The sequence below is a fragment of the Mustela putorius genome, unplaced genomic scaffold, assembly GCF_011764305.1.
Source record: "Mustela putorius furo isolate JIRA1106 unplaced genomic scaffold, ASM1176430v1.1 tig00003853_pilon_pilon_pilon, whole genome shotgun sequence".
NCBI classification, from domain to species: domain Eukaryota; kingdom Metazoa; phylum Chordata; class Mammalia; order Carnivora; family Mustelidae; genus Mustela; species Mustela putorius.
The window spans coordinates 39465684-39480134 of record NW_025422005.1 but is presented as its reverse complement, the minus strand read 5'-3'; the positions used below and the strand labels follow the sequence as shown (position 1 = coordinate 39480134).

Genomic DNA, 14451 nt, shown 5'->3' with positions numbered 1-14451 from the left:
AATGTTCAAGGTTTGGGAGTTAATCGTCCAAGCAAACAAATGATTCTCCTCATTCATTGATTCAACAGACTTCTGAGCTAGTCATGCCACTAGGCAACACACACATGGACAAGCAGAAGGCAAGTAGTAAACATCAGCTAAGGCAGGTATGAGATGGTAAGACAGATGGTTCTCATAAGAATACAGAGCAATGGGCACCTGGGTGGCTTAGTAGGTTAAGCCTCTATCTTCGGCTCAGGTCATGATCTCAGGGTCCTGGGATTGAGCCCCGCATCAGGCTCTCTGCTCAACAGAGAGTCTGCTTCCCCCTCTCTCTCTGCCTGCCTCTCCACCTACTTGTGATCTTTCTGTCTGTCTGTCTATCTCTCTCTCTCTGTGTCAATTAAATAAATAAAATCTTTAAAAAAAGAATACAGAACAATCATGCCCAACTCAGTTTTGGGAGGTCAGAGAACATGATATACATCCCAGATGAGTCTGGTGGCATGGGCTAGAGGAATAAGAGGAAGGGGATGTCCATACCAGGGGTAGAGGAAGTGAGAAATGACACAAATTAGGTTCCCCCCTTCTAGACTCTCAGGGCACCCTGCACACGTCTCATCATTGCACTGAGAGCAAAGACTGAAACTGCCTGCTTATTTTCCTTGTTTTCTCTACTAGACTATGGGCTTCTTGAGATAGGGGTCTAAATTACACAGTTCTTTATTTCTAGAACCCAGCAGAGTTTCTGCCATACAAAGAATATTTAATTGGATAGATAAGAACTTTAGAATGGGAAGGTAACATACCATAATGGGTGAAGAACAAGATTAAAGACATTGAAAGCCATTTAGCTATGAGACCTTGAGCCACTTCTCTGTGACTTGGCTACCTTATCTGTAAAATAAGGACAGTAATAATACCTACCTGTATCACTTCTATCCTCCCAGAAGCTGACATTAAACAGGGTCAGGCATGCAGGAGATTTATCAGTTTATTGCAAAAATATAGGGAGAGGAAGTAGAATTTGAGAGGAGAGTCAGACCACGATAAAGATCAGACAAATGCTTGGCCATCCCCTAAGAGAGTTCTGGAACAAAGATTTCCAACAAGAGAAGTACCACATTAGGCAAAAATGGTCTGGCTTTAGATCTCCACCATGCTCAGTCAAGGGCTGGGGCATGCCCTAAAGGTGCTGCCTTTAGAGGCTGTCATCTAACTTCACTCCTCTTGAGAGAAGTGAGTTCTCTCTTGAACAGAGGTCTGAATGGCACACCTCCACAGTGGCCACAGTGCTGTGAGATTCCATTGGTTAGTTAATACAGATAAAACACTTAGAACGGTGCTGAGAAACTCAGTGTGTAGTATTAAAATATTTGATTTTACTGTAAATTCTTTGCACAATTACATGCAACTGAAAAACTTCAATCTTTTTTGGGAATTATAAATTCAGGTGACTGTAGGGGCTAGTTAGGAAACATGTATACGTTGGTCTGAGTGAAATAAAAGAGAGAAAGGGGCCCATGGTCTCTATAGTGTACCTGGAGTGTATACACCCTGCTTAATGGTATTAAGATTAAACATGATATCAAAGAAAATGGCAACTATTAAATCCTGGCTAAGATTCAAACTTTGAAAACTAAATTTGTATATAATTTTATTAATAAACAGAAGCTATTATACAAAGATATTATCCATCATTTTTGGCCATAGATAGATAAGCAGAGCATCACAGGGATTCTGCTTTTCATAGTCCATGTTGGTGAACGTGGCCTCTTTGAGTTATGAGGGATATTACAATCTCAAAAGGCATTAGGGAATATTGGGGTTTCTTCTGCATTTGGTTATTACAAGTTCTGATACTTTTTACTTATGGAGATGCTCTGCTGGATATTAAACGTGTTTATTTATATTTTTCCCCAATAAAAGAAAAAGAAGAAAAATCACCTTGAATGTATAAATCATGCTTAAGTACTACAAGGCATTCAAGGAACCTATAAGAAGTAACCAGACAGCTTTGTCCAGCCAGACTTCAAGAGATGGAATAGGTCAAAGTTCTGGGCCTGTAAAGGCATAGAAATATGAGCTCACAGGTCACAGGGTTTTGAGGGCTGTCTGAGACTTGACAAATGACAGGGGGAATACTACTGCTGTAAATGGGATCATGCTGGTAGCAATGCCATAGTTAGAAGAAGACCAAGTCTAGCATATCCTCAGCTACAGCCTGCCTCACCCCTCCTCAACATGGTAATAGCAAGAGACTGCTTCACAAACTCCTTTGTCACTGCTTCTGGATCTTGGTTCTGACCCACCTGTCGAGGCAAGTTGCAATTCTGCCACCAGTGCTCACTCATGACAACTACAAAAAAGGCAAAATCATTTATGAGTCCCAACTGGGGTTTACTGATGAGCTCTGAGCGGCTGAGGAGAAAAGGAATGTGGATACCCCAGTTATACCTATATCACACAGCTTCTACTGGAAGTCAAGTTTCTGACATGTAGATTGCAGATGCCTATATGATAGTCCTTTATGACACACGAAAAGTTCCTAACAATTTCTGAACTCTGAAAATTCTAGGATCTTCAGAAAGAGATTTGACCAGGGCACCTGGCTGGTTCAGTGGGTTAAAGCCTCTGCCTTTGGCTCAGGTCATGATCCCAGGGTTCTGGGATCAAGCCCTGCTTTGGGCTCTCTCTGCTCAGCAGGGAGGCTGCTTCCTCCTCTCTCTCTGCCTGTCTCTCTGCCTTCTTGTGATCTCTGTCTGTGAAATAAATAAATAAAATCTTAAAAAAAAAAAGAAAGAGATTTGACCACTTATTGTTCTTTTTTTTTTAAATTAACATATAACGTATTATTAGTTGCATAGATAGAGGTCAGTGATTCATCAGTTACATATAACACCCAGTGCTCATTACATCATGTGCCCTCCTTAATGCCCATCACCCAGTGATTCTCATCCCCCCATCCATCTCCCATCCAACAATCCTCAGTTTGTTTCCTATAGTTAAGAGTCTTTCATGGTTTGTCTCCCTCTCTGATTTTGTCTTATTTTTTTTTCCCTCCCGTCCCCTATGATCCTCAGTTTTGTTTCTTAAATGCCACAAATGAGTGAAATCATATGATAATTGTCTTTCTCTGATTGACTTATTTCACTCAGCGTAATACTCTCTAGTTCCAACTGTCTAGTTGCAACCATCATTGCAAATGATAAGATTTCATTTTTTAAAAATTTGTAATTCTTTTAATTTTTATTTGTTTTTTAAAATTTATTTTCAGTGTTCTGGAATTCATTGTTTATGCAAAACACCCAGTTCTCCATGCAATACGTGCCCTCCGTAACACCCATCACCTGGCTCACCCAACCTCCCACCCCCGCACCCCTCCAAAACTCTCAGATTGTTTTTCAGAGTCCATAGTTTCTCATGGTTTGTCTCCGCCTCCAATTTCCCTCAACTCCTTCTCCTCTCCATCTCCCCATGTCCTCCGTGTTATTTCTTATGCTCCACAAATAAGCTTATAATTGCACTGAATAGTATATGACCGGCAAACTTGAGGACACATGATAACTTTTATTTCCATTATGGATCACAGTATAATATTTTTAAAAAATAATTTATCAAGGTGAAATTTACGTAATATAAAATTAATCATTTTAAAGCGAACAATTCAGAGGCATTTATCACACTTGCCACGTTGTGCAATCACCACCTCTGTCTAGTTCTAAAACATTCCAATCACTTCAAAGTAAAACCCCCTTACTTGTTAGGCAGTTTCTCCCTGTTCCCACTGCCATCTCTAGTCCCCAGCAACCACCAATCTTCCTTCTCATTCTTTGGACCTATCTATTCTGGATATTTCATATAAGTAGAATCATGTGTCACCTTTTGTGTCTGGTTTCTGTTTTTCCGTGTACTGTGGAGGTTCATTCATGTTGTAGCCTGCAAAAGAACTTCTTTCCCTCTTGTAGTTGAAGAATATCCCACTGCATGTGTATACAGAATTTGTTTATCTCCTCATCCATTGATGGACATCTGGGCTGGTTCCACCTTATGGCTATTGTGAAGACTGCTACTATGAACATGTGTGTACATGTATCTGAATGACTGCTTTCAATTCTCGTGGGTATCCACGTAGGAGCAGACCTGTGGAGTCATATATTTATTCTATATCTAACATTTTGAGGAACTGGCTAACTTTCCCACAGTTGCTGCATCATTTTACAATCCTACCAGCAATGTACGAGGGTTCCAATTTCTCCACGTCTTCGTCAACACTTCTTCTTATTTTGTTATGGCCATGCTAATAGATATGAGGTGATATCTCATTGTGGTTTTGGTTTGCATTTCACTAATGACTAATAATGTGGGACATCTTTTCACATGCTTTTTGACTATTTTGAATTTAAGTGACAGTCAGGGATATAAATTATTAATTTATATTATAAATTATAAGTTAAAATTCAATTGTGTATGGGACTTCCAAATGCAAAAAATACAACCAACGTGATGTTTGAAAAGATACCTCCTATGAGCCTCACTAAGTTCGTCCATGTACAGGTAATGATAACCACACCACAACCTACTGTCTTAGTTTAGTGTTTTGTTTTTTTTTCCAAACATTGATTGTTAAAATGAGTTTCCATTTCAGAAATCTTATCTTCAAATCAGAAAAATGCAATGCTTAAGAAAATATAAGTTTCACATGGGCGGTAATTTTTATCTATATCGTTCTCCCTATCTGAACAAGGCATATACTAGGCACTTAACTAATTAAAGAAATAAAATTGGCTATCTGGACCCAGAGACTGAAACTAAATGTGGACAGTAAGGTAGAAGGACAGATCTATAGTAATTCTTCAGCATTCTTCTGCACAGGTCCACTAGGTAGATGATGATGCCATAAATCAGGATAATAAATACAGGAACAGGAACACTTGTGATAGAGACATTATCTCAGAATTCTTACCATTAGTTCAGAGTTCTGTTTTTACTCATTATTCTTCAATTTTCATGTTCCTTTTATACCACTCTTTCAATGCAGAAAAATGTAAGAGAAAAGTGAAAGGGTTCTCTACAAACACTGCTACTCACAAACATTTCTCACCTTAATTTTTTGTGGTTTGTTTTTTTTCCCCCATATGTCCATTCCTGTCCTCATCCCTACTGAATGCCAATCCATCCCATATATGTACAATTTTCCATAGAGAAAGACTTTTATGATAGTCTTTATAGCACTGGTTATCCCAATTTGGTTTGGCAAATTTATTAAGTCTCTTCACTATCTTATGAATTAAAAAATGTCTCCTATTGAACACAACCTATCTAGAAAAGCAGAATAGCAGGCCCATTGTGATTCCATACAACAACATTTTATAAGTAGAGAACAAATCACTAAATTTTTGTTTACTCTGATCACCTCTCCCTTATAAAGTGTGATTCTCCCATTTCAAAGATTGGAAAAAACAATTCACTTTTTAAAATTTGATAAAAATGTTTTGATGAAATTATTTTATTATTTCTTATTTATTTATTTCTTATTTATTTGTTTATTTATTATTTATCATATTTTATTATGACAATATTCTAACTCTTGTATAATTTACACCTCAAAAGAATAGATCACATCTTCAGAGGACAGAGAAATTTTATTTCAACCCAAAATAAGGGTGTCCCATGTATACTAAAGTTTCTTGAGCTCTGTCCTTCTGCCATATGTCTCCAAACAACATAGTAATTAGACTTCAAATTACAGTATAGTATTACAGTTAGTATCATTTTCCCCTCATCAAGTGATTGTATGAGTGGAGAGGGAGAGTTTGTAGTACAAAACACTCACTTGTAATACAAACTTGGGATCTGACTTCTATTATTACAGTTATGCACCAGGCACTTTCAAGAACACTAGTTCCAATGACCTGAGTAAGATCCTCAAAACTGCTGCTTCCCAGATGACTCTTTATTCAGAAACTCATGCTGTGAGAACTAAAAGATCTTTAATATCAGAGATGTAGGGAAAAGATGGCCAACTAATCTTCAGGGGGGAAAGAAAAAAAAGAAGAATCCCTTCTATAATAGCAGCAGAACAGGCTAACACAGGTCAACTACAGGTGTCCGAATATTGGGTAAGAGACCAAAGTTGTATGGAGTCCTATTCGGGCCTTTAGCAGCAAAAACACAACTCCATGGCAAGGACTCCCTGTATAGAAACTCTAGTTGATGACAACCCAGAATTTTTGCTTTTTATTTCTTCCTTACTACCACCCTCACCTTATCTTTCTGACATTTTAATTCAAATCAGTAAAAACAACTTTCCTTATAAAAATGTTGGTCGAAAGAACCTTACACTGAGTCATTTGCTCAATAAATACTTGTTGATCGTCCACTAAGTACAAGGCTCCAGAACTCAGGGGATACAGTGATGAATAAAGTCTAGTTTCTGTCCTCAAGGACTTTGGCTTTTTTCCTCAGATGTGGCAGCTCTGCCTGAGGGGTCCACAAGGTTTCACATGATGATTTCCAACAGAATTCTGATGTGTAAATGATTCTCTTGGCAGATGCTAGGGCTCAGGGGCAAGGATGGTTGATATTGTAGGCAGAGAGGACAACAAATGCAAGTCAGCAAAAGCAAATATGAAGCATGTTTGGTTAACTGCAAATAATTTAATATTGAAGCAAGTAGAGGATTTCAATTGGAGAAATGGATGGCCATGAGGTTAGATATAAGGGTAAAGATAGTTGGAGAAAGACAAACTAATGAGCGTGGGCCTCATCCTGTGGACAGTGGGGGACAGGGAATGACAGGGTCAGATCTACAACTCAGAGACAATGTTTGGTGTTGGTGAACAGTTGGGAGGGAAGAGACAGGAAAGTAGGACAAAGAGTAAAGGGGATTTTATGGCAGACCAACAGAGAGATGAAAGGGAAAATCACAGATTATTAACTATACACACTCTCCCTATTTTTCATCACCATGAATAGCCAAAGGCAAACAGTTTAATTGCTTTCTTTCTTTTTCTTTTTTTTTTTAAGATTTTATTTATTTGAGAGAGGGAGAAAACATGAGCAGGAGGAGGGGGAGAGGAAAAAGGAGAAGAAGACTCCGTACTGAGCAGGGAGCCTGAAGCCAGGCTCAATTCCAGGACCCTGAGCCAAAGGCAGCCGCTTAAGCTTAACGGACTGAGCCACCCAGGTGCCCCTATTTCCAAGCTTTTCTTATGAAGATATGACATGCTACAGGTTATGTCTATTCGTTTGGGGGCAAAAAAGAGAACAGTATTTCTTCCTAAAGAGTCCTACTTTTTGCAAAAGCCTTTCCACATTTAAGGAAATAGCAATACATAATATCCCATATAATACACTTTTAAATGGAGACCAAAATAGAAAGGTTTCTCAACAGTATACACCAGTTGGAATATATTTACAGAGGTATGTTTAAAATTAATTGCACCAGAGTCACAAAACAAGAATTCAAGTCCCTACTCTGTCATTTACCAGATTTCTATCATTGGGCAAGTCAACTTCCCTAGGTTGTCATCTTGAAAGCTATGTCTCAGTGAGGGCCCCAGTCAGGAAACAGAAGGCATACACAAAGAGTAAAATTAAACATCAAGGGAGATGAAGCACCCTGGGCCAGCAGGTTTGGAGACCCTTTGCTATCCCTTAGACTTTAGAGAACCCAGAGAGAGAACTATAGCTGTAGGATGGGTAGGGGCTATGACCTTCACACACCACTGCTAACCAATAGCCTAGCAGAGTGGCACCTGCGGGAATAAATACCCAGACCTCTCCTTCTGCCCTCAGATATGCTACTCTACTAGCTGAGTTCTTCCCAAAGGATCTTACCACTAGCTGAATCCTTCCCAAAGCAAGAGGGCAGTGGACCCCAGTGATGCAATCTATGAAGGTCAGCCTCCAAGGCCACTGAAAGGTTGTGGAAAAGGATAGAAAGTAGATCTAGAGGACAAATGGAAGACACCTAGTCCAAAATGTAATAAGGGCTACTACAGTGGACTACACATATATTGTTGTGAGGGACAAATATATAAAAATACTTTGTAAACTGTGAACAAAATATCCAAATATGATAACTATGAGATCTAGCCAATAAGAAGTAAACAAGAAAGATTAATGCTATGGTATGGGAATCCCGAGGTTGACACATCTCAAGCTTTCAAATCAAGAAAATCCTCTACACTAGAATTTTTTCTTTCTGGTTAATGGTTCAAATCATGAGGACAAAAACCAAACTGAAATGGAATTTTTCAGTACCAAACCTTTAAGTCTGAGTGAAAAACTGACTCCCTAGTGAAGTCAGTGTGACAACAGTCTGGCAAGACTCAGTCAACTGCATGCTGGCATCTCCATGTTAGTTTCCTGCCTTCCCTTTTCCCAGCTCCAATTCTAACTTTTGCTGGCACCAGAATCAGCAACAATTCTAGAGCCTATTCCCTTTTCTACTGAGGTTCAGGACCAGTTCTTAGAAGCACCAATTCATTTACCAAAGAAACATTCAGCAGGCATTTGCTGTTGTGCTTAATATATAAGTTAATCATCTATTTGCTTATTAGTGTATGATGAACTGTAATGCTATTTATTCAACATACAAAAATTATAATCCAATTTATAATCTTTTTTCCTTCTCATTCACTCTTCTCTAGCCTACACTGTCTTCCTTGAAGTTCCTTGAAGCCTTCTAGGTACACCCCTGCATTAGGGCCTTTCCTTTGGCTATTCCCTCTGCTTATTCTCCACATAGTCATGTGGCTGACTTCTTTATTGCCATTAAGTTTGTTCAGGTACCACCTTCTCAGTGAGGCCAACCCTATTCAAGATCACAATCCCCCACCCAAGCTCCTGATACCCTTTATCCTAATCTACTTCTCCCCTCCCAATCCCACCCCTCATAGCACTTATAACCTTTTAACATGCAATATAAAGTACTTCTTTATTATGGCTGTTTTAATGCCTACATCCCCTTGCACTCTTGCTGACAGAGATATTTGAATTTTGTTCCCTGTTATACCCCAAACACCTACAACTGGGCCTTGCGCATACTGGACACTCAACAAATGTTCATTGAATGAATGAGTCAGTCAATCATCAGATCAGTCTTGTGAAATGAGGCTCAGTGATATCAGCAAGTTTTTGTTAATGGAAAATTTTAAAGTAAAAAAAAAAAAAGCTTTGTTGGCATTGAATTTTAAATCTAATAGCCTCATCTCAATTATAATTTGTTCCAAGATTTTTGCTCATAGGTGAAAACTGATATAAGTGATGATTAATCCCCATTATAATTAAATGTAAAAGCTGTAATGTTTCTAGTAAAAGAAATACAAGATCAAGCATCAAACTGGTACTATAGATAATAAATGTTTATAATTAACACACTGTGGATAACTGTAAACTCTGTCATTACACGAATAAAATGTAAAAATTCCTAAAGCAACTGGGAACTCCTTGGAAGCTGCAATGTCAACACTAGCCACTTTGCCAGTTGTTCAGAGGCTGTGCAAATTAGTAACACACATAATGCATTTGAGAGCCATTTTTGCCAACATAAGTTTAGAGAATTTTTTTCTTTAGATAAAATATCACATCCTGATGCATGAACATAAGGAGCCAAGATGAACCTCAAACTGGTAAGAGAAATAAACCATGAAGTGGGCAGGTTAGGTAGCTCTAAGTAAACTATCTCTAGGCTCTGATTTGAGAAATAAAGGTTGCTTGTGCATTAAATTTGGGTCCATAAATTCATGACTTGAATATGTAGAAAATATGTATTAAGGGATTAGTATAATTATTTTGTTGCAAAGATAACCTGGAAAGTCAAACAAAGGGCTCAGAAGACAGAACTAGGTATTAAAGTATAAAAGGGGTAAATGATTTCTTTCCAGAAAGCCAAAACTTCATCACCCAAGTGTTATAAAGCCAGAAAGATTAGGAAGACACTGTATAGCTATCTTTCTCAATCAACGAAGGACATGATTTTTAGTGGACCCAGTCACAGATTAAACCCAGCTTAGACAATGACCGTAACTCTGCCTCAGTTGTAATTGACCTTACATGTAAAATGTGTGTGTGTGTGTGTGTGTGTATACCTGATGGATATGTTTGGGTTTCTCACTGCAGCAGGTGACTACAACATTTAAATCTAAATTGAACTGTTCTATAACAAGAGTCAAAATCTGACTTGTTTCATATTCTCTGTGCTAAGCTATTTTGAAAGAACCAATAAAGCTTTTTACTAGATACCATGTGATGTAGGCTGAATTGTGAACCCCTTGCCTCCACTGCATTCATATGTTAAGGTCTTGAAACACCCAGTACCTCAGAATATGACTATTTGGAGATAGGGCCTTTAAAGAGATAGTAATTAAGGTAAAATGAAGTCATATGAGTGGACCTAATTCAGATGACTATTGTTTTTATATGAAGAGATGATTAGGACACAGACACACAGAAAAGACCATGTGAAGACAGAAAGAGAAGGTCATCTACTAGCCAAGGAGAGAAGCTTCGGAAAAATAACTATTTTTCACAGCATCTTTATAGTGAATTGTCATTAAAACATGCATAATGTTGATTTCTGACATCCAAAAAACAAGAATACAGATATATCAATTTTTTAAAAAAGATTTTATTTATTTATCTGAGAGAGACAGAGAGATAGAGACCACAAACAGGGGGAAGGGGCAGAGGGAGAAGCCAACTCCCCACTGAGCAGGGAGCCTGACACACTGACCCATCCTGGGTACCCTGTATGTATTAATTTTAATAATAACAGCTAGAAAATTAGCATTTACTATGTGCCTGGTACCTTGCTAAAAGCACATTAGGTATCTCATTTAACTCCAAACAATATAAAGAATGTACTGAAAGCAAAGAAAGGGATACAAAGTGACTATGACCTTTCAGAAACTGTGTTTACTGAATGGGTATATTATACAAACAAGCACCACTGGATCAAATAAAACATTTTAATCTGGTTTTTAAAAAGCTATTTAGTGGGGCGCCTGGGTGGCTCAGTAGGTTAAAACCTCTGCTTTCGGCTCAGGTCATGATCTGAGAGTCCTGAGATGGAGTCCCACGTCAGGCTCTCTGCTCGGCGGGGAGCCTGCTCCCCCGCCTCCTGCCTGCCTCTCTGCCTACTAGTGATCTCTGTCAGTCAAATAAATAAATAAAATCTTTTTTTTTTTAAGTAAAAAACTATTTAGTAAAAACTAATACTAAATGTAAGTTTAAATATCATCTCAGAATGAGCCAATCATTCTTCTCCATAGACCATCACTCCTGACAACAACCCGAAAAATGAGAACACCTTCTTTCTCTTTCCTAAGACCCAATATGAACTTAGGAAGGAAATATGCTCATATGCAGAGGGGTCTCTGGAAATGAATTCCTAGATTACGCAGAATTAGGCTGGTATGTCAACTGCCACCTCCCAAAAGATATGTACTTAACACATTTGGAGGTTAAATTTTTAAATTATCTTAATTGAGATGTAATGTACATACAATCAAATGCACAGATCTTAATGGCTCAATTTGATGGGTTTTAAAAAATGGATATACCCTCTTAATCAACACCCCAGTCAAGATATAGCATATTTCAGTCACCCCAGAGAGATTCCTCCTGCCCTTTTGCAGTCAGTTTCTCTCTCCAACCATAGATAGGTAGGTAGGTATTTTTAAGTAAATACAGTAGTAGTGCTGGTAATAGCTACTGCTTATGGATCGTTAACAACAATGGATCGTTTACTAAGTGCCTACATGCCAGGTACTGTACTTAGTGTTTCTTTTTTTATATACAGAGTATTTAATTTAATTCCCATGTTAAAGGTTGGTATTATTCTCCTTGGTCTATTGGGAATAAAGGGGGAGGGGATGGTAGGACCAAGAAATTAATTATGCAAGGTCAAAACTTGGTTCAGGTCAGACCTGAACCAAGAATATCTGAATTAGAATCCCTTATGCTAAATTATATTTCCTCTACACAAACAGTAAGTTGTCTGTTAATTCAAGACACACACTACGTAGCAGAATTAGTGAAGTCACCAGCTCTAAATCACAGCTCCACCTCTATTACAATCACATTCAGGCACTGCATCTTAACAAGCAAGCAATGGTTTCAGGGTCTAGCACTAATGATAAGTAAAGAGGATTACTTACAAGTTCTTTAACTGAAAATCTGCATTAAATCCCTTATATATTTCTAAAGTAGTTGGGAAAGGGGGAAAATCCTCTACATAGGTGGGTGCGTCACAACCCCATCAGCCCCAAGGAATGGTTAGTGCCTTAGAAAATTAATGGAAGGAATCCAACCATCCACTTGTTCTTAGTCAACCACAGTGCCACAGCCCACTCCACCCAGGAGCCACAAGGAAAGGCACTGTGCAGCGCTGCACTGTCACTTTATTAGGGATGCAGGCAAACATCTGGATTGAACCTTTTGATTCCTCATTATATTAATTTTATTCAGTTTAAAATTCTACCCACTCACATTTACAAAACACTTCACACAGACTACTTCCCTCATGAATGAAGCTCCATTCACATTTCACTTCTATTCTGAAATGACTGAGGTTAAAGCTTGTTCAGTGTCAATTTGCAAGTATTATAAAATATGAAAAAGACTAGGCACACAAACGCTGGAGAGTAAAGTGAGGCAGCCTCTTTAAAGGGGTTCTAGTAAAATAAAGCAGTACAGGTAGGCTTTCAGGATCCCACAAAGATCCTGCGGAACAGCGTTATAGAGGCAGGTATTTGAAACCCCAGGGGAAAGATTTTACCAGAATTACCACCCTTGAGAGGTACAGGCTAACACCTTGGGAATCAATATGACTCACTTTCCCCCCCCCCGTCCCCCCCCCTCCCCGAAACCTACAGTTGTTTTCTAGAAGCCTCTCCCCTCGGTTTCCCTGGGGTCTACCTAAGTCCCTTAACATATGCTGCGGGGGGGAGAGCTTCGGTCCCTTTTAGCAACGAATTCGACTCCGGCAAGTTCAAAACCTGAGGACGTGTGTTCACTAAATCCTGAACGTTTGACAACCCCTAGCCCAAAGAGAAACAAAACCCACAAAACACAAGACAGACCCTACCCAACACCCGAGTCTCCGTTTTGGTCGGTTAACCAAGAGCACTGCTTAGGGCAACAGACGCGTCCTCTCATCTCAACCAGAAATATCTCAAGCCCAGGTCCACAGCGCGCAGTAATGGGGGGCGGGGGGGGGGTCGGAGAGTGCGGCTTCTCAACAATTAGCGGGAGTCACACAGACAGAGGGGCCCCCAGAGGATCCGCGCCCGCTCGCCCAGCACCCTGGGGCCCTGCAGGCTCGAAGCCGCCCGGACTTTTTGGCGCCACCAGCTAGTTCAGCAAAACCACTCCGAGGACAGCTCGGGAAAGGCGCAGAGGGGAGTGGCACAGGGCGGTGGCTTCTCCGCGCGGCAGGGTCCACAGTCGCAGGAGAGGGGGCGCGCGCCACCCAACTTTCGGTTGTCTTCTCTGAAGCCAAGGGAGTTTCGGGAGGCCAGCGGTGTATTGACCGGAGCCCAGCCGGAAAAGAGCCTCCAGATGGGAGGGGGAAGGGTCGCCGGGAGTCCTCCAGCCAGAGGTGCGCCGAGCGATTCCCAGCTACAGGGGCTCCCACTCCCTCCCTGGGAATCGGGGCGGCCGGGGTGAGCGCCCGGAACGATGGAGTCGCGGCCACGTGGCCGCGCGGCCGCGGGCGACCGTGACAGCGGGTGGGCGGGGCGTCAGGGGCACTGGGCCGACCAGAGGCGCGGCTACCTGGTTCTTGAGGCGCATCTTCCTGGCCGTGCAGTCCGGCGGGAGGCGATGGAGGCGGGACGCGATGCGGGGAGCAGCGCGCGGGGGACGTCCGCGGAGTCGCACCCGGCTGGCTGGCTAGCTCGCTCGCCAGCCGAGCGCCGCTTGGTCGCTTTGCCACCCCCGCCGCCGTCTCTATCGTCAACCCCACGGTCGCCTCCAGGGGGCGCCCCGCAGGAGAGCCGGAGGACAGGCCATTGCCAGTCAGGCTTCCATCCTGGCCCTGGCGCTTGACCTAGAGTCTATGCTGAAAAGGTGAATGAGTAAAACTTCTCCCTTTACTCCAGTACTGTTACCTGTGCTTAAATTTTAAGTGAGGTAGCTGCTTTGCGGTTCATGTCCACCGACACCATTGGGACCACTATTATTGGCAAAACACTGTGCTGAGCCCCGAGGGTTTAAAAACTTACTCAATTTGGAATCCTTAGGATAAATCTTACCCTTTGGGTGAAGGCACACTAGGAAAGTGGCCTTCTCTGGCAGGCAGTGTGGACACTTTAAATTGGTCCCTCAAGCCATGTTTGGCCAGTTGATTAGTGTGTCCAAGATAGGTCCAAAGAGAACTGAGAAATGGAGACAGTGAATGACATCACTAAACCCCAAACAACCACTGCTGTAACTTCTTACTAGAGTCATCCCAGGAGGCAA

The 14451-nt window shown here is 40.9% G+C and overlaps 1 protein-coding gene across 1 annotated transcript in view; it reads right to left on the bottom strand.

The window, feature by feature from the left end:
* The window catches only part of ELAVL4 (ELAV like RNA binding protein 4), a 143513-nt gene extending 129605 nt beyond the window's left edge, over positions 1–13908 (bottom strand). Inside the window, exon 1 of the mRNA XM_004774503.3 lies at positions 13765–13908. Coding sequence (XP_004774560.1) covers positions 13765–13782 — 18 coding nt within the window. The 5' untranslated portion in view covers positions 13783–13908. The remainder of the gene's footprint in view (positions 1–13764) is intronic.
* Between the last annotated feature and the right edge of the window lie 543 nt (positions 13909–14451).